Source organism: Telmatherina bonti (genome assembly GCF_933228915.1).
Source record: "Telmatherina bonti genome assembly, chromosome: 12".
Classification (NCBI taxonomy): Eukaryota; Metazoa; Chordata; class Actinopteri; order Atheriniformes; family Telmatherinidae; genus Telmatherina; species Telmatherina bonti.
Window position 1 is genome coordinate 26216678 of NC_136610.1, and position 19976 is coordinate 26236653.

At 39.6% G+C, this 19976-nt stretch overlaps 3 protein-coding genes and 1 pseudogene across 5 annotated transcripts in view; all 4 read right to left on the bottom strand.

Annotated features, from left to right (window-relative positions):
• LOC306763163 (protocadherin alpha-C2-like) overlaps window positions 1-19976 on the bottom strand; it is a gene marked incomplete at its 5' end in the record, with an annotated part of 198701 nt that overhangs the window by 48269 nt on the left and 130456 nt on the right. The gene's annotated exons all lie outside the window — the stretch shown is intronic.
• Window positions 30-5601, bottom strand: LOC306763010 (protocadherin alpha-5-like; annotated as a pseudogene). Its single transcript has 2 exons — window positions 5046-5601; window positions 30-1630 (listed from the first exon to the last, which is right to left on the bottom strand). The product of its transcript is annotated as a protocadherin alpha-5-like (transcript).
• On the bottom strand, window positions 6868-12794 carry LOC306763011 (protocadherin alpha-3-like; the record flags this gene model as incomplete). Its single annotated transcript, XM_079249679.1, has 2 exons — window positions 6868-8856; window positions 12390-12794. The coding sequence occupies 2 exons, from the start codon at window positions 12792-12794 to the stop codon at window positions 6868-6870; spliced, it is 2394 nt and encodes a 797-aa protein (XP_079105805.1).
• Window positions 13883-19714, bottom strand: LOC306763012 (protocadherin alpha-3-like; the record flags this gene model as incomplete). The annotated part of the gene is made up of 3 exons (XM_079249680.1): window positions 13883-15438; window positions 18746-19546; window positions 19654-19714. 3 exons carry the CDS (start codon window positions 19712-19714, stop codon window positions 13883-13885), a joined length of 2418 nt encoding a protein of 805 aa, XP_079105806.1.

Here is a 19976-nt window from a genome sequence, read left to right on the forward strand (position 1 = left end):
TAAAGAGAGGGGAGGGACAGGTTCGTGCTTTAAACTGAACAGACAGGCTGACAAATACATACCTTTTCTTTGTTGGGTAAAGTCTGGGTTCTTGTAAACGTATCTCCTCCATTAATACTGATTAATTCCGCATCTGCAGGCGGAAACGGTGCAGGGAAAACTACTACATCACTTTTCAGTGTGTCAGAGCTGAAACACACGTCATACTGTTGAGTAGCTTTGGAGTAAGACCAGCTCCCGTCCGGGTGGGTGGTGATCATTGGGGCGCTGTACCTGCTGAAACTGTTGTCTGTTCTGTGGCATCTGACAACTATTAAACTGATGAAACTTAGTAGAAAGATGACTGACACCGAAACAATGGCGATCAGCAGATACAAGTTCAAATCAGAGAAGCTGTCCTCCTTTACAGGAACATGTCTGAACTGAGTCTGAACGTCAGCTGTGTTTTCAACCACCATCACATCAACAGACACAGTAGCTGACAGAGAGGGTTCTCCATTATCAGAAACCAGCACAACCACAGGATGTGTTTTGAGGTCATTGTCACTCATTCTCCTCTTAGTCCGGATTTCTCCAGTGGTGGTTCCAATCCTGAACAAGTTGTTTCCTTTGGGTTCAGATAGATGATAAGAAAGCAGCGCATTGTATCCAGAGTCTGCGTCCACAGCCCTGATCTTTGCTACAAAGTATCCTGCTTCAGCAGAATATGGGATGGTCTCGCTGTTTACAGAACCGTGTTCAGAATATGGTGCTAAAATTGTTGGATTATTATCATTCTCGTCCAGAATACAGACGTTCACGGTCACATTGCTGCTGAGTGGAGGAACACCGGAGTCTGTGGCTCTAACTTTAAACTGAAACGTTTTCAGCTCCTCAAAGTTGAAAGAATGGAGACTGAATATTTCCCCAGTGTCTGCGTTGATGTTAATAAATGAAGTTATTGGAACACTTTTCGATTCACCTTCCAACGTATATGTAATTCGAGCATTTTAATTAACATCGGGATCGACTGCACTTAATGTATAGACGGAAATTCCAACTGGACTATTCTCTTTTACATAGATATTAATCACAGGTTCAATAAAACGAGGAGGGTTGTCATTAACGTCAGAAACCTGAATAGTAATAATGCTGGTGCTGGACAGAGACGGTGTACCTTCATCATTTGCTGTAATTGTGATATTGTACAGAGAAACTACTTCTCGATCAAGTGATCCATCTACAACTAAAGAATAATAATTCTTATAATTGGAATTTAGCTTAAATGGTGAAGACCCAACTAGTTTACAACTAGTATGACCGTTTTTCCCTCCATCTTTATCGGTCACAGTTACTAAAGCAACGACGCTTCCTATATCAGCATCTTCTCTAACTGGGTTTATGAGTGACGTGACCACAATTTCTGGAGCATTGTCGTTTACGTCTACTACTTCTATTAATAATTTTCCATCTGCTCTTCGAGGCGTTGCACCTTTATCTGAAGCTTGAATGTGAATTTCATAAGCAGACTGTGCTTCATAATCTAAAGCGCCATTAACTGTGATCTCACCAGTCTCTGCATTAATAGAAAACACATTAGCAGGATTGAAGTTTGCACGTTTAACAAAAGAGTAAATAACCTTCCCGTTCTCTCCTTCATCCAAATCTGTAGCATTAACCTGGATGATTAACCATCCAGCATGAGCATTTTCATGTACACGTGCCTTGTAAAGTGTCTTGCTAAAAAACGGCGGGTTGTCATTGACATCGAGAACATTGATATTTATTTGCACAGTTCCAGTATTAGGAGGCTTACCTCCATCCACAGCGGTCAGGACTAGTTTAATATATGCATGCTTTTCTCGATCTAAAGTTTTCAGCAGCACTAATTCAGCAGATGCACTGTGTTCTTCAGCACTTTGTACATCGAGAGAGAAATATTCATTTGGACTGAGTCTGTAAGTCTTTACTGAATTGCTGCCTATATCTGCATCAACAGCTAGAGGAAGCAAGAAACGCTCTCCTGAAGACGAAGATTCAGAAATGTTAAGTGAAAATGTTTTCTCAAGAAAGGTTGGTACGTTGTCATTTACATCAACAATTACCACCTCAATACGTTGGAGAAACACTGGAGATTTAAGCGTGGCCTCGAATTTTAGTATGCATTTTAACATATTTGGACAAATGTCCTCTCGATCTATTCTCTCATTAACATGGAGATCTCCTGTTTTAATATTGGCCTCGAAATACTTCTTACTGTATCCCGACACAATATTTAGATTCCTCGTTTGCAGGTCTCGAGCTTTGACGTTTAAATCCTTAGCGAGGTTCCCGACCACTGTTCCTTTGTCCACTTCTTCAGTAACGGAGTAGGATATCTGAGCAGCAGACCAGCCAGATAAAAGCACGACGAGAAGCGAACATAAAATCCAAGTATTCCTTCTGCTTCCCATCCCTGTTGTCAAACGGGACGTGATACACATAACTTTCATCTATTAAAGACAACTCGATCGGTCAGCATTGTTATATCCAGCCATTCGTCAGCTTCTTCTCGCCATCCGTGTCCCTCGCTCACGCACACGCAGTATAATGCTGTTTTTAACCGAAGGAGGGGACTGAAAGCACCAAGCTTACAAAAATGTGTAGTCATCAGCGACCCCACGTGTTAAAACTCAGATGTGAGAATGATTAAAAGATTGTTGACTTAGGTACAGTTATTCACATTTTATCTCAAATATATAGATACCATACAATTTATTCATATTATTACAGACACACTACAATTAATGACTCGTTTTTAAGCCACTAAATTCGAACTACTTGTCTGAAACCACGCTGTACATGCTTTTCCACCAGAAGCACAGAAACACAAGAAATCATATGCCCAAGAAAGGAAGACTTTTTCAAAAGATTAATTTAAACAAAGTCTTTAAACAAATTAAGTTTTCCTTGTATCTGTATTTTAGCCAGTCTCTCCGTCCCCCCTTACTTTCCAACATCAAAGATACCAAGATAATCTAACCAATAAACTTTTAAATAATGACTAATTATTCTGAGGATACGTGCACAGCAGCAACACTATCACCTCAGTTTGTGGACAAGTATTAGATTAAATCTGGATTTATACTCTCATCAAGTCGGTTATCTGTCTTCGTTTATCTATCTCCAGTACCTTGGAAAACGCCACAGAACCCTATTCGTGAATAGGTGTACAGCACAGTCACATTTCTTTTCCTTTTCCTTTGGGAGTTTAACAACTGTTTTTCTCAACCCTGCCTCTTGCTCGAATTTCCCCGCAACCCCTAATTTGACTAAACAGTTAAGACAATGAACGAATGCATTAATGGTTTTGCTCATTCCTGACAATGTGAGTAAATAAAAGATAATAAGGATAGATTATTGAGTGAATACTATGTTCATATTCATTTACAATGTAATTGATAAAACATTAACATGGCTTTTGAGGTTTGACACTTCTCATATATGAAGATAAATACATACCTTTTCTGTGTTGGGTAAAGTCTGAGTTCGGGTAAAAGTGTCTCCTCCATTTATACTGATCAGTTCCGCATCTACAGGTGGGAACGGTGCGGGGAAAACCACAACGTCACTCTTCAGTGTGTCTGAACTGAAACACACGTCATACTGCTGAGTAGCTTTAGAGTAAGACCAGCTCCCGTCCGGGTGGGTGGTGATCATCGGGGCGCTGTATCTGCTGAAACTGTTGTCGGTTCTGTGACATTTGACAGCTATAAGACTGAGGAGACTCAGCAAAAAGATGACCGCAACTGACACAATGGCAATTAGTAGATACATGTTCAGATCAGAGAAGCTGTCCTCCTTTATAGGAACATGTCTGAAGTTTGTCTGGATGTCAGCTGTGCTTTCAACCACCACCACATCAATAGATACAGTAGCTGACAGAGAAGGTTCTCCATTATCAGAAACCAGCACCACCAAAGGGTGAGTTTTGAGGTCGCTGTCACTCATTCTCCTCTTAGTCCTGATTTCTCCAGTGCTGGTTCCGATCCTGAACAAGTTGTTTCCTTTGGGTTCAGACAGGTGATAAGTAAGCAGCGCATTATATCCTGAGTCTGCGTCCACAGCCCTGATCTTTGCTACAAAGTATCCCGTTTCAGCCGAATATGGGATGGTCTCACTGTTCACTGAACTTTGTTCAGAATATGGAGCTAGAATTGTTGGATTATTATCATTTTCGTCTAGGATTAAAACGTTGACCGTCGCATTGCTGCTAAGTGGAGGAACACCAGAATCAGTAGCTTGAACTTTAAACTGAAATGTTTTCAGTTCTTCATGATTAAATGACTGAAGACTGACTATGTGTCCAGTTTCTGAGTTGATATTCAAAAGAGATGATATGGGAATTTTTTTTAGAGAGCCGCCCAACAGTTTGTATGTTATCTTAGCATTACTGTCTAGATCAGGATCAAATGCATTTATTGTATAAATAATTGAACCCACCGGACTATTTTCCTTAACACTGACATTAATCACAGGTTCCAGAAACTTAGGGATGTTGTCATTTATATCAGCAACTTGGACAGCAATGACCCTTATGCTTGACAGTGGTGGACTTCCTTCATCTGTAGCTTTAATGGTGACATTATATAAAGAAATATTCTCTCTGTCTAGTGGACCACTTACTATTAATGAATAGTCATTTTTGTAGTTGGACTTCAGTTTAAATGGATCAGATCCAATAACACTGCATTTTGTTACACTGTTGTTACTGCCATCTTTGTCACTCACTGTAATAAAAGCAACTATTGTTCCCATTTCGGCATCTTCATTAACAGGTGTCATGAGTGATGTCACTGATATTTCTGGGGGATTGTCATTCACGTCAATTACTTCTATCAGTAGTTTTGAATGTGCACTACGCGGAGAAGCTCCTTGATCCTTTGCTTGAACTCTAACTTCGTAAGCACGTGTGTCTTCATAATCTAACCTACCTTTCAAAGTTATTTCTCCTGTTTCTGAATTCAGGTCGAATATACTGGATGGGTCAATATTTCCTCTTTTAATAAAGAAATATTGGATCGTACCGTGCATGCCCTCGTCCAAATCTGTTGCATTTAACCTAATAACAAATGTCCCAGGTGTGGCATTTTCTTTAATGCGCGCTTTATAAAGGGAATTACTGAATATCGGTGTGTTGTCATTTACATCTACAACGTTAACAGTTAACTGCAAAGTCCCCGATCTTGGTGGTTTCCCTCCGTCTACCGCGGTCAAAATAAGTCTGATTACGGATTGCTTTTCTCTGTCTAAAGGCTTTTGCAACACCAACTCAGCAGACACACCGTGTTCTTCGCCACTTTGCACGTCAATAGAGAAGTATTCGTTTTGGCTCAGCTTGTAGCTCTTTACTGCGTTGTTTCCTCTGTCTGCATCTACTGCTATTGGGAGGGGATATCTCTCTCCAGGCGACAGTGATTCCGAGATGTTTAATACATGCGACTGCTCAGTGAAGGAGGGAGAGTTGTCATTTATATCCACAATATTGATCTCGACGCGGTGTACATTCATTGGATTACTTAAAGCAGCTTGAAATTTCAAAGAGCATTTTACGACATGCGGACAGAGATTTTCTCTGTCAATTCTTTCATCAACAAAGAGGATCCCTGTCCTCAAGTTCACGTTAAAATATGTCTTACTGAAACTCGAAACAATACGTAGATCTCTGGTCTCCAGATCTTGTATGTTGAGGTTTAAATCCTTTGCAATATTTCCAACAACAGTACCGATGTCCAACTCCTCAGAAATGGAATAAGATAACTGCGAAGCACACCAGTCACAAAGGCAAAGCAGCCCAAGAACATGAATCCAGACGTATCCGATGTATTGTTGCACGTACATCATCGATGCAGCAAAAACAAAACAAAACAAAAGAAACAAAAGATAACATAAAAAATATTAATCCCAAAGGCAATTTATGTTCAAACGAAACAGTTTTTCAAGCGGATTCTGTTCCAGCCTTTTTTCTTCCCTACAGTACCATCGATTGTCGGAAATCTCTGACGATTAATGACGTGCTGTCTTTTTTTATTTTTTTATTTATTTATTTATTTTTTTACCGTGTACAAAGGAGGGGTTTTAAACGTATATGTATTTTCATACACAGGTCTCCAGCGACATCGTGTGGATATTGAATGGTCTATTCCATATTGTGTTAAAAAGATGTCTCTTTAAAAATGTTATTACATGAGCCTTTTAAACTCGCAAATCAATGTGTATTTGATCACTGAACACAAAAACACACAGCAACTTAGTCAAATGCTTAGCAAAAAGATTTACATAAATATTAAGTATTTCAAATCAAGTTTACTAGACAACAACAATCATCTTTTCATAATAACTAACAAACTTGCTGGAAAATGCAAGTCGAACATGTAAGGCAACGTACTGGGTAGAGAAACTGTTTTTCTCCCAGTCTAATCTTAAAGCGGTCTAAAATAGCGGAAAAAATCACCATATGCTCGTCTGTCACTTCAGTACCATGGAGAGCGCAGTACAGTGGCGACACGTTGAAATACTTTAGTTAAAAAGATTTTCTTTTTCTTTTTAAGTTGTCAACAGCTTTCAGATCATAATACTGAAGTCACCTATCGTTCATCAACCAGATTAGCTTTTTCATTAAAAATGACAAGTCACTGGGCCAAGTGAATTATGTTATCAACAACGGTAAATGACTGCTGTTTGGAGATAAATGCGATAATTCAATGAAAACAAAGCCAATATTTTCAAAGCATGTAGGAACTTCTCCAACTTTTACTGACAAGATATTATACTGCTAAACCAAAACATAAATAACGATTCATTACTTTTTTTTTTTTAATTTTCTATCAAGGATGAAAACATTCAGAGCTAATGATAGCCTACCTTTTCTTTGTTGGGTAAAGTCTGAGTTCGGGTGAAAGTGTCACCACCATTAATACTGATCAGTTCCGCATCTGCAGGTGGAAACGGTGCAGGGAAAACCATCACATCACTTTTTAGTGTGTCCGAGCTGAAACACACGTCATACTGCTGGGTAGCTTTAGAATAAGACCAGCTCCCGTCCGGGTGGGTGGTGATCATTGGAGCGCTGTACCTGCTGAAGCTGTTGTCTGTCCTGTGACATTTGACTGCTATTAAACTGATGAGACTCAGTAGAAAGACGACTGACACCGAAACAATGGCGATCAGCAGATACAAGTTCAAATCAGAGAAGTTGTCCTCCTTTACAGGAACATGTCTGAACTGAGTCTGGACATCCGCTGTGTTTTCAACCACCATCACATCAACAGACACAGTAGCTGACAAAGATGGTTCTCCATTATCAGAAACCAGCACCAGTAAGGGATGGGTTTTCAAGTCATTGTCACTCATTCTCCTCTTAGTCCTGATTTCTCCAGTGCTGGTTCCGATCCTGAACAAGTTGTTTCCTTTGGGCTCAGAGAGATGATAAGAAAGCAGCGCATTGTATCCAGAGTCTGCGTCCACAGCCCTGATCTTTGCTACAAAGTATCCTGCTTCAGCTGAATATGGGATGGTCTCACTGTTAACAGAACCGTGTTCAGAATATGGCGCCAGAATAGTTGGATTATTGTCATTTTCGTCCAGGATTAAAACATTGACGGTTGCGTTGCTGCTGAGTGGAGGAACACCTGTGTCTGTGGCCTGAACTTGAAACTTAAACGTTTTTAATTCCTCGTGATTGAAAGACTGCAGACTGACAATTTCTCCAGTCTCTGAGTTGATATTTAAAAGAGATGAAATTTGAACAGTTTTTGGAAAACTGTCCAACAGTTTGTAGGTAACTCTTGCATTGTTAGCTACATCAGGATCAAATGTATTTATTTGGTAAATAACAGAGCCAACGGGACTATTTTCTTTGACATAAATATCAATCACAGGCTCCATAAATTGAGGTGCGTTGTCATTGACATCAGCAACATGAATCGCTATAACCCTCATACTGGACAGAGGAGGACTTCCTTCATCTGAGGCTGTAATGGTAACATTGTAAATGGACGTGTTTTCTCTGTCCAGTGGTCCATCTACAATTAAGGAAAAATCATTTATCTGGTTTGGTTTGAGTTTAAATGGAACTTTTCCAACTACCTTACAATTTGTTACACCATTCTTTCCTCCATCTTTATCATGCACTGTGATCAAAGCAACAATAGTCCCCAGTTCTGCGTCTTCATTTACGGGTGTCATCAGTGATGTCACAGATATTTCAGGTAAATTATCATTAATATCTATTATCTCAATTAGAATTTTAGTATGTGCCCTTCGAGGAGACCCTCCTTGATCCTGTGCTTCAACTCTTACTTCGTAAGCAGGCGTGTTTTCATAATCTAGACTACCTTTCACTGTGATTTGTCCTGTTTCTGAATCAAGATCAAACACATTTGAAGGATCAGAGTTCCCTCGTTTGACGAAAGAGTACGTGATTCTACTATTGCTACCTTCATCTAAATCTGTTGCGTTTAATTTAATCACCACGGTTCCTTGTGCAGCATTTTCATTCACTCGTATTTTATACAGAGTTTTGCTGAAAATTGGTGTGTTATCATTTGCGTCGACCACATTTACAATGATTTGCAGTGTCCCAGACCTCGCAGGTTTTCCTCCATCTACAGCCGTCAGAATAAGTTTAAGAATTTGCTGTTTTTCTCTATCTAAAGCTTTGTCAAGTACGAGCTCAGCAGACACACCGTGTTGGCCGGCGTTTTGCACATCAAGCGAGAAATGCTCATTTTGGCTGAGCTTATAGCCCTTCACCGAGTTACTGCCTATATCTGCATCTTCTGCCACTGGCAGAAGAAAACGTTCTCCTGGAGACATTGATTCGGAGATATTTAGCAAATAAAACTGCTCAATAAACTCTGGCGAGTTGTCATTTATATCCATAACATTTACCACAATTCCGTGTACAATCATGGGATTGCTTAAAACAGCCTGTACTCTCAGAGAGCATTGCGCCGTGTTCGGGCAAAGCTCTTCTCTGTTTATTCTTTCGTTAACAAAGAGGTTCCCAGTCCGCGAATTCACGTCAAAATATTTCTTACTGTAACTTGAAACAATACGCAGATCTCTGCCTTCCACGTCATGCATGTTCAAGTTTAAATCCTTGGCGATATTCCCTACCACGGATCCTTTGTTCATCTCCTCAGAAATGGAGTAAGATAACGGTGAAGCAAAGCAATCACAAAGACAAAGGAGAAAAAAGAAATGAATCCAGATATATCCCTCTGTCCCCATGTTGAATAGAGAGCTCTGTATTCCCTCAGTTCAGTATATTCCAGTTCATGTATACTGTTGTTCCGACTGAAACACCATTGGAAACGTCAGAAACAGCCCTTCTTACTGAAGCAAAATCAGTCTTTCTGAGCGGATGGCCAAAGAAGGTTTTAGTTTCGCCCTGCAGGGAGGAGTTATTGATTTATTCCGCCTTAACCAGTGTATTTATGGTCTCCAGCGACCCCACGTGGTAAACGTGGGGTGACTCATTTAATATGTGACAACACTATTACAAACATTGTCTATTTTTATATTAGGATATTCCTGTATGATTGCGTTTATATAGGCCATGGACGTAAATAGAAATCATTACAGTGTCACAGTGATTTGCTGTAGTGAGGGAATTTTCAATTCTCTTCAAATAAATGTCAAGCAAGAGTCAATTTTAAATAAACTTTTCATTTAACCATTCAGTAGATCCAGAAAAAAAAAAAACAAACACAAACAAAAACCCAAAAAAACAAACAAACAAAACAAATGAAAAAAAAAAAAAACAACAAAAAAATCTGAACAAGTTAAATACTTTTGACAGCTTTTTTTCCCCTTTAACATTAAAGATGGTCACACATAACTATGGGAATAAAAATGACCCATTTTAACACGACTGAGAGTATTGTACTTTCAGACTAATAAGTATGAAAAACAAAGTTTTTGCTGGTCTTAGAGAGAGAATTTTTAACTTCTTTAGAGTTCTCTGTTCTACGATTGTTATAGCATTGTAAGGTAAATTACGTGGCTTACATTACTTTGTTTTTCTCACTTTACAAAATCTTTCCTTGCTGTAAGCATGGAAAAATGTACCATGCTCAGGATCTTCAGAAGCACATGGATTAATTATAAGTTCAAAGCCAACAAACAAGCAAACGGTCTGGATCGAACTCAGGGGCGGGCAATTCCAGTCCTTGAGTTTCCTTGTTGGAACATATCTGACCAGTGCAATTGGTAATTAGTAGACTTGTTCATAGTTTAGTGTCAAGCTCTGTACAAGTATGCTAATTAAGTCTGATGTGTGTTGCAGCAGGAAAACTCCTAACACCTGCAGGACTGTGGCCATCAAGAACCAAAGTTGCACACACCTGGCCTAACTGAACAGTAAAAAGTTTTTTCTTACAAACTCATAAACATACCTTCTCTGTGTTGGGTAAAGTCTGAGTTCTGGTGAAAGTATCTCCTCCGTTAATACTGATCAGTTCCGCATCCACAGGTGGAAACGGTGCCGGAAAAACTACTACATCACTCTTCAGTGTGTCTGAGCTGAAACACACGTCGTACTGCTGAGTAGCTTTAGAATAAGACCAGCTCCCATCCGGGTGAGTGGTGATCATTGGGGCGCTGTACCTGCTGAAGCTGCTGTCTGTCCTGTGGCATTTGACAGCTATCAGACTTATGAGACTCAGAAGAAAGATGACTGACACCGAAACAATGGCGATCAGCAGATACATGTTCAAATCAGAAAAACTGTCCTCCTTCATAGGAACATGTCTGAAGTTTGTGTGGATGTCAACAGTGCTTTCAACCACCATCACATCAACAGACACAGTAGCTGACAGAGAAGGTTCGCCATTATCAGAAACCAGCACCACCAAGGGGTGGGTTTTCAAGTCATTGTCACTCATTCTCCTCTTAGTCCTGATCTCTCCAGTGCTGGTTCCGATCCTGAACAAGTTGTTTCCTTTGGGCTCAGACAGGTGATAAGAAAGCAACGCATTGTATCCAGAGTCTGCGTCCACAGCCCTGATCTTTGCTACAAAGTATCCTGCTTCAGCAGAATATGGGATGGTCTCACTGTTAACAGAGCCATGCTCAGAATATGGTGCCAGAATCGCGGGACTGTTGTCGTTTTCATCCAGGATAAAAACATTAACTGTGACGTTGCTGCTGAGCGGAGGGACACCAGAGTCTGTTACCTGGATCTTAAACTGAAATGTTTTTAATTCTTCGTGATTAAAAGACTGCAAACTAGTAATTTCCCCAGTTTCAGAGTTAATATTTAGAAGAGTTGGAATTGAATTTTTTGTCGAATAACTATCAATTAATGCATATGCTAATTTAGCGTTTTCATTGGTGTCTGCGTCATGCGCTGTAACTTTTGTGATTACATTTCCCACTTTGCTGTTCTCTCTCACATAAACATTCATATTTGCTTCTGGGAAACTGGGTGCATTGTCGTTGATGTCTGAAATATTAACGCTTATTACAGCATTGCTTGATAGCGGCGGATTCCCTCCATCTATTGCAGTAATAGTTACATTGTACCTGGAAACACTCTCCCTGTCAAGCAGACCATTAACTATCAGTGAGTAATAGTTTTTGTAATTTGAGGTTAATTTAAAAGGGATCGAATCTATAATTTTGCAAATTGTGAGCCCATTCTGTCCTCCATCTTTATCAGTCACAGTTACCAATGCAACAACTGTTCCGGTTTCAGCACTCTCCTTTACTGGACTCATGATCGAAGTTACAGAAATTTCTGGTGCATTATCATTAACATCTACCACCTCGACCAAGACTTTAGAATAACCACTGCGAGGAGATGAACCTTGATCTGTTGCACGGACTCTCAGTTCGTACGCGTTGTTTTCCTCGTAATCCAAATTAGACTTAACAATGATTTCACCTTTCTCAGGCATAACAGTAAATTTGTCAGGAGAGTCAACATTTCCCCTTTTCATTAAGTAATATCTGATTTTTGAATTCTGATCTTCGTCTGAATCGGTTGCATTTAATTTCAATATTGTTGTACCTATAGGCACATTTTCACTAACACTTACTTTATACAGAGTCTTACTGAATGAAGGCGCATTATCATTGACATCAATAACATTTACAAGAATTTGCATTGTGCCAGATCTAGCTGGTTTTCCTCCATCTAAAGCAGTTAATGTTAGTTTGACGGAAGATTGTGTTTCTCTGTCTAAAACTTTTTGCAGAATTAACTCAGCAGCCATGCCATCTTGTCCGCTACTTGTATCCAAAGAAAAATAATCGTTAGGACTTAACTTATAGGTTTTTACTGAATTACTACCAGTGTCTGCATCATGAGCTGCCGGAAGCGGATACCTCTCTCCCAGTGAGGATGATTCAGACACATTAAACACGTGTATTTGCTCCAGAAACTTTGGTGCGTTGTCATTAATGTCAAGAATACTAACTTCAATGCGATAAATATTCATAGGATGGCTGAGGAGTCCCTCTATATTTAAGGAACACTTTGGTAGATGAGGGCAAATCTCTTCACGGTCTATTCTTTCATTTACAAGCAGAGCCCCTGTTCTCACATTTGCGTCGAAATATGCCTTACTGTATCCCGATACAAGCCGAAATCCTCGTTCCCCGAGTTGCTGTGGACTAATTTGTAAATCCTTTGCCAGATTCCCAACCACTGTGCCTTTATCCACCTCCTCGGAAACGGAGTATGAAATCTGAGCTGAAGAGCAGCGGGATAGACAAAGAATAATGGCGAACAGCATCCATTCCCCCGCTCTGAAGGGCTGTCGAGTCATCTTATTTTTCCTCCCAAGATCGACAATCCATGCAAGAAAACGTAATTCATTTATAAAACGGAGAAACTATTTAACATTCTTTTCACCGTGCGAAAGGTAGGTACCACATTGCATGACGACGTTGTGTGAGCGAGATCTGCTCGAACGGGCTGGCTTTTTCCCAGTTAACCAAAAGAGGAGGAGATGTTTTAATTCATTAGTAAATTGTGTGGTCTCGAGCGACATCTCGTGTTGCCAGCATGACTTACTTTATGAAAAAGTAAAACAGGATGAACAGTAACGTAAGCAACATAAGGTGCCACAGTATCAACCAGAGAGGCAGGCTTTAAACGTACGGATTAGTGAAACCTAAAAAGGTAATTCTGAAAATATTGTGATCGATGTGTTAGTTTGTGTAAAAACGTTATGATGAACTTTGTAATGGTGAAAGTCGTTTTAATAATGTATTCCACTTGCACAATTTATTAGATTTGATCAATGTAACAAATTAATCCAGGTTTTAATCAAAGCATGGGCGATAAAACACCGATGAGAGTTAAAAAGAAGAGACAAGTCAGCACCATGGCTAGCGCCTTCATTTTTAAGCGAGCTGACAATACAAACAAGATGATAATAATAATAATAATAATAATAATAATAATAATAATAATAATAATAATAATAATAATAATAATAATAATAATAATATTAATAATAATAATAATAATAATAAAAATAATAATAATAATAAACAAATAAAGAAAAAAAAAGAAATGACCAAAAATATGAAATTTTATTTGCTGTACTGTCTTATTTGAAAGATATTAATTAAACTGCTTAGAGATTATTGCAAGTACGAAAAGGCAAGCGTTCTATCGGACACGTGGCAGCGGTTTACACACACACACACACACACACACACACACACATATATATATATATATATATATATATATATATATATATATATATATATATATATATATATATATATATATATATATATGGCGTAATGCATATACACGGATCATTTGGGAGAATAAAGGAGCCTCTATTTAATGTTCAGCCTTCATAAAATTCAAATAACTTTTAACTTTTTACTTGAGAACTTAAAAACAACTCACCTTCTCTGTGTTGGGTAAAGTCTGAGTTCTGGTGAAAGTATCTCCTCCGTTTATACTGATTAGCTCCGCATCCACAGGTGGAAACGGTGCAGGGAAAACTACTACATCACTCTTCAGTGTGTCTGAGCTGAAACACACATCATACTGCTGAGTGGCTTTAGAGTAAGACCAGCTCCCGTCAGGATGGGTGGTGATCATCGGTGCGCTGTACCTGCTGAAACTGTTGTCTGTCCTGTGGCATTTGACAGCTATCAGACTTATTAGACTGAGAAAAAAGATGACTGACACCGAGACAATTGCGATCAGCAGATATAAGTTCAAATCAGAGAAGTTGTCCTCTTTCAAAGGGACATGTCTGAACTGAGTCTGAACGTCAGCTGTGCTTTCAACCACCATCACATCAATGGACACAGTAGCTGACAGAGAAGGTTCTCCATTATCAGAAACCAGCACCACCAAAGGATGAGTTTTTAGGTCATTGTCACTCATTCTCCTCTTAGTCCTGATTTCTCCAGTGCTGGTTCCTATCTTGAACAAGTTGTTTCCTTTAGGCTCAGAGAGATGGTAAGAAAGCAGCGCATTGTATCCAGAGTCTGCGTCTACAGCCCTGATCTTCGCCACAAAGTAACCTGCCTCAGCAGAATAAGGGATGCTCTCACTGTTAACAGAACCATGTTCAGAATATGGAGTCAGAATGGCGGGAGTGTTGTCATTTTCATCCAAAATAAAAACATTGACCGTTGCATTGCTGGTGAGTGGCGGAACACCAGAGTCCGTAGCCTGAACTTTAATCTGAAAAGTTTTCAACTCTTCAAAATTAAAAGGCTGCAGACTGACAATATCTCCTGTTTCTGGGTTAACAGTTACCATTGACGTTGCGTGGGAAGTTTTGGAAGGGCTACTGAGTAAATGGAAGGTTGATTTAGCGTTTTCATAAAAATCTGGATCAAATGTGCTTAATCGATGAATAGTGGTTCCAATCGGGCTGTTCTCTTTCACATAAACATTAATAGTAGAATCCAGGAATCGAGGAGGATTGTCATTTATATCAGAAACCTCAACAGTAATTACACTTGTGCTAGACAGAGCAGGTGTACCTTCGTCTGTCGCTACAACTGATATGTTGTAAAGTGAAACACTCTCTCTGTCAAGCGGTCCGTCAACTAACAAAGTATAATACGTTTTATAGTTCGATTTTAATTTGAATGGTGCAGAACCCACAACCTTACAGTGTGTTAAGCCATTTTTACCCCCATCTCTGTCGGTGATAGTCACCATAGCAACAGTAGTGCCTATCTCAGAGTCCTCCTTAACGGGATTCATAAGTGATGACACTGAGATTTCAGGAGCATTGTCATTGACATCGATTACTTCGACTAAAACCTTGCTATGTGTACTACGGGGAGGAGTGCCTTTGTCTCGTGCTTGAACGCGAATCTCATAGGCTTGATTTTCCTCATAATCAATACTACCTTTCACTGTAATTTCTCCCGTGTTATTATTCAGAGAAAAAATTTCGCCAGTGCTTAAATGCCCCCTCTCTGTAAATGAGTATATGATCTGACCATTAACACCTTCGTCGGAATCAGTAGCAGTCATTGTTAACAATGATGTGCCAATTTTTGCATTTTCCACCACTTGAACTTTGTAAAGCGATTTACTGAACGACGGTGGGTTGTCATTTACATCTAAAACATAAACATTTATCTGCAAAGTACCGGATTTAGGGGGCTTCCCTCCATCAAAAGCAGTTAAAATGAGTTCAAAGACAGCCTGCTTTTCTCTGTCTAATGCTTTCTGTAGGACCAGTTCAGCAGACACACTCTGCTCACCACTACTCTGTATATCCAAAGAGAAATATTCATTTGTGTTGAGTTTGTAAGTTCTTACTGAGTTCGCACCGACGTCGGCGTCATAAGCTATCGGTAATGGATATCTTTCCCCAGCATATGATGACTCATAAATATCAACTGTGTATAGTTCCTCCTGAAAAACTGGAGGGTTGTCATTGATATCATTAATCAAAACTTCGATTCGATGGAGGCTTCGAGGATTAGTCAGTATGGCTTCCAAGTTTAATGAACATTTAGCCAAATTAGGACAAAGCTCCTCTCGATTTATCCTGTCGTTAACGAAAAGTATTCCAGAGACGTGATTGATATCAAAATAGCTTCTTTTATACTCAGATGCAATGCGAAGACCCCTGGACTGCAGCTGCTGCACGCTGAGATTTAAGTCCTTTGCAATATTTCCGACCGTGGTTCCTTTGTCCACCTCCTCTGAAATACTATAGGATATCTGAGCCATGGAACATCCGCAAAGACAAAGAAGAGTGAAGCACAGAGTCCAAATGTCACCCCGCTGTCTCCAAGCAGCCATTGTGATTCAGAAAGCAATGATGAATTCCGATTTAAATCCCTTTGCCAGATTGCAAGGAAATAAAACGTGATTTCTAAGTATCCATTTTGGCAAACAATCGTCCCTCCGCGCTCCTCTTTGTGGCGTTTGCAGAAAGCAATGCCAGATGAATACGTGTGAGCTTTGGATGTGACTATAGGAGGAGTTTCTAAGCACTGAGCGCACGATTTTTACATGGTCTCGAGCGACATCTCGTGACTTTTATGCATTGGGAACTACATCACAGTCAGAACAGAAGGCTAGAAGTTTATGATGAGTCACCACAGAAACGCAACGGTTTGATATTTGAGGCTTTTTTTTTGTATCTATGCTCTATTTATTTATACTGTTCATCAAATTATTCTTTATTCTGAAGAAAATAATTAGGCTACTTCATGAATGTCATTTATCAAGTTAACTGAAGGCATTTCTTTTACTTTTCTATTATATTGTCTGAGCCTAATCACACTGCGTTGAGGAGTTTTAAGTTTGCAATTCACATAGTAAGCAGAACTAAGACCATCAGAGTAAATAAAGAGGGCAGAGAAAATAGAAAACGTTTTCAGAACCACGGATAGCGGTTAAAATCTCGCTATTACAGTTATGGTGATCTATATTTCGGAGCACACCAAAAGCAGGGAGTTTATAGTCAATCATTTGTCTATTAACATTTTCATTTATAAGAAAGCACCACCCAGGCAACCTCACGAGACATAGGAAAAAATAACTTAATGTCAATACCATTCTGAAATTTTTCACCATTATTAATAGTTTTTGTAACCAAGCAGACATGCAGAACCTGAACAAAATATGAGCAAATTAGTTATGTGGTCGATTAGATATTTTTTAACACACGAGTAACAACACACAAACGCTGTTTTAAATAAATGAAAAAATCAGTTATTCTTACCTTTTCTGTATTAGGTAAAGTCTGAGTTCTTGTGAAAGTGTCTCCACCGTTAATACTGATCAGCTCCGCATCCACAGGTGGAAACGGTGCCGGGAACACCATGACATCACTTTTTAGTGTGTCTGAACTGAAACACACGTCGTACTGCTGGGTAGCTTTAGAATAAGACCAGCTCCCGTCAGGGTGGGTGGTGATCATTGGGGCGCCATACCTGCTGAAACTGTTGTCTGTCCTGTGGCATTTGACAGCAATCAGACTTATAAGACTCAGCAGAAAGATGGCTGACACTGAAACAATTGCGATCAGCAGATACAAGTTCAAATCAGAGAAGTTGTCCTCCTTTAAAGGAACATGTCTGAACGGAGTCTGTATGTCAGCTGTGTTTTCAACCACCATCACATCAACAGACACAGTAGCTGACAGAGAAGGTTCTCCATTATCAGAAACCAGCACCACCAAGGGGTGGGTTTTCAAGTCATTGTCACTCATTCTTCTCTTAGTCCTGATCTCCCCAGTGCTGGTTCCGATCCTGAACAAGTTGTTTCCTTTGGGCTCGGACAGATGATAAGAAAGCAGCGCATTGTATCCAGAGTCTGCGTCCACAGCCCTGATTTTTGCCACAAAGTATCCTGCTTCAGCAGAATAAGGGATGGTCTCACTGTTAACAGAACCATGCTCAGAATATGGAGTCAGAATGGCGGGAGTGTTGTCATTTTCATCCAAAATAAAAACATTGACCGTTGCATTGCTGCTGAGTGGCGGAACACCAGAGTCCGTGGCCTGAACTTTAAACTGGAAAGTCTGTAGCTCCTCATAATTAAAAGACTGCTGACTGACTAAATCTCCAGTATCCGAGTTGATGTTTATCATTGTAGTGAGGGGAAGTGATTTACTTTCTGAGTCTAAAAACGAATAGCAGACATGACCATTGCTGCTTAAGTCACTGTCTACAGCAGTTATTCTTTTTATCACTGTCCCTACTTTATTATTTTCTTTCACGTAAACATTTACTACAGACTCTGAAAAATACGGCGCATTGTCATTTACATCAGAAATGTAAACAGTAATATCAGTGGTGCTTGAAAGAGGAGGGCTCCCTTCATCGGTTGCTGAAATTGTTACATTGTACTGAGGTGTAACCTCCCTGTCTAGATTTCCGTCTACAACTAAAGAAAAATAGTTTTTGTAATTCGTTTCCAATTTGAACGGGACGGTATTTAAAATTTCACATTTTACCTCCCCATTTTTGCCACTGTCTTTATCTAGAACAGAGACTAGAGCGACAGCCGTACCGACGACAGCGTCCTCCTTTACTGTATTAACAAGTTTCGTCACAGTTATTTCAGGAGCATTGTCATTTACATCTATTACTTCTACCAGTACTTTGCTATGCACAGACAAAGGAGGCTGTCCTTTGTCTCTTGCCTCTGCTCGGATCTCAAAAGCCTTTTTCTCTTCATAGTCGATGTGTCCCTTTATGGAAATGATTCCTTTTTCAGCGTCAATTTGAAAAATATTAAGAATGTGATCCTGATCTTTACTTCTAAAAGAATACACAATTTCACTGTTTGTTCCTTCATCAGCATCTGTAGCATTTAAGGTGAAAATTTTCGTTCCAACTGGGACATTTTCCAATGTTTTAATCTTATAAAGGTTGCTGCTGAACACTGGTGCGTTATCGTTAATATCGAGGACATTTATTTCAATCTCTGACGTGCCTGTATTTGGTGGAGTTCCACCATCTATCGCAGTTAACAACAGTTCTAGATTTGACTTTTTCTCACGATCAAGTGCTTTTTGCAGGACTAACTCTGGAGATACACTGTCCCCTCTTTTATGTGTTACAAGACTAAAATATTCGTTTGGACCAAGCTTATAGGCACTAACGCCGTTTTTACCGACATCAGCGTCGCTTGCCTCTGATAAAGCAAACCTGGATCCAGGCAAAGCGTTCTCTGCAATTTCTAGTATTTGTGATTTTGCATGAAAAGATGGAGAATGGTCGTTCACATCTCTAATTTCTATTTGCACGCGGTACAGCTTTAAAGGGTTGTTTATCACAGCCTCTAAGCTAATCGTACATTTGGATTCATCTACACAAAGCTCCTCTCTGTCTAACCTCTCACTGACATACAGGAATCCGGTTTTTAGATTTACCTCGAAGTATTTGTTATTTGATGCGACGATCTTAAACAGTCGGGACTCCAATTCTTGGACATTAAGATTTAGATCTTTGGCAATATTTCCTACATTAGTCCCTGACTTTACCTCCTCCGATACATAATAAGACAGCTGCGCTGACACCGATTCCCAGCAACTATCCAGCATGAAGAGGAAAAATCCTGTGATAAAAAACGTCCTACAATTCGGTGAAGACATCATTCAGATGAAACAATGGTATAAGCATAGATCCACTGCTTTGCTCTGGCCAGATATTGAGGTCACGTACCAAAACTCAAGACAAAAGTCTTCTCTCGTCGTACAGCATATTGCTTCCCCGTCTCTCGCATTCTCTTTGTGTTAAAAATCATAGTAATTCTGTTTTACTCTGGGAGGAGCCTCGTCTTGTCAGTGTTACGGTCTATAGTGTCGCTGTGTGGTGATTTGGGAAAACTGCAGACTTTGATTGCAGCCATAAAACATTCATCCTCCAAAGATTGAGAACCAAATAGTAAGACAATACCAAATAGTAAAAAACTTTGCAGAACTTGATGTTACATTTCTTTACTTGAATTTATCATTTAGCCAACAATAACTTCTGCACACAATGTC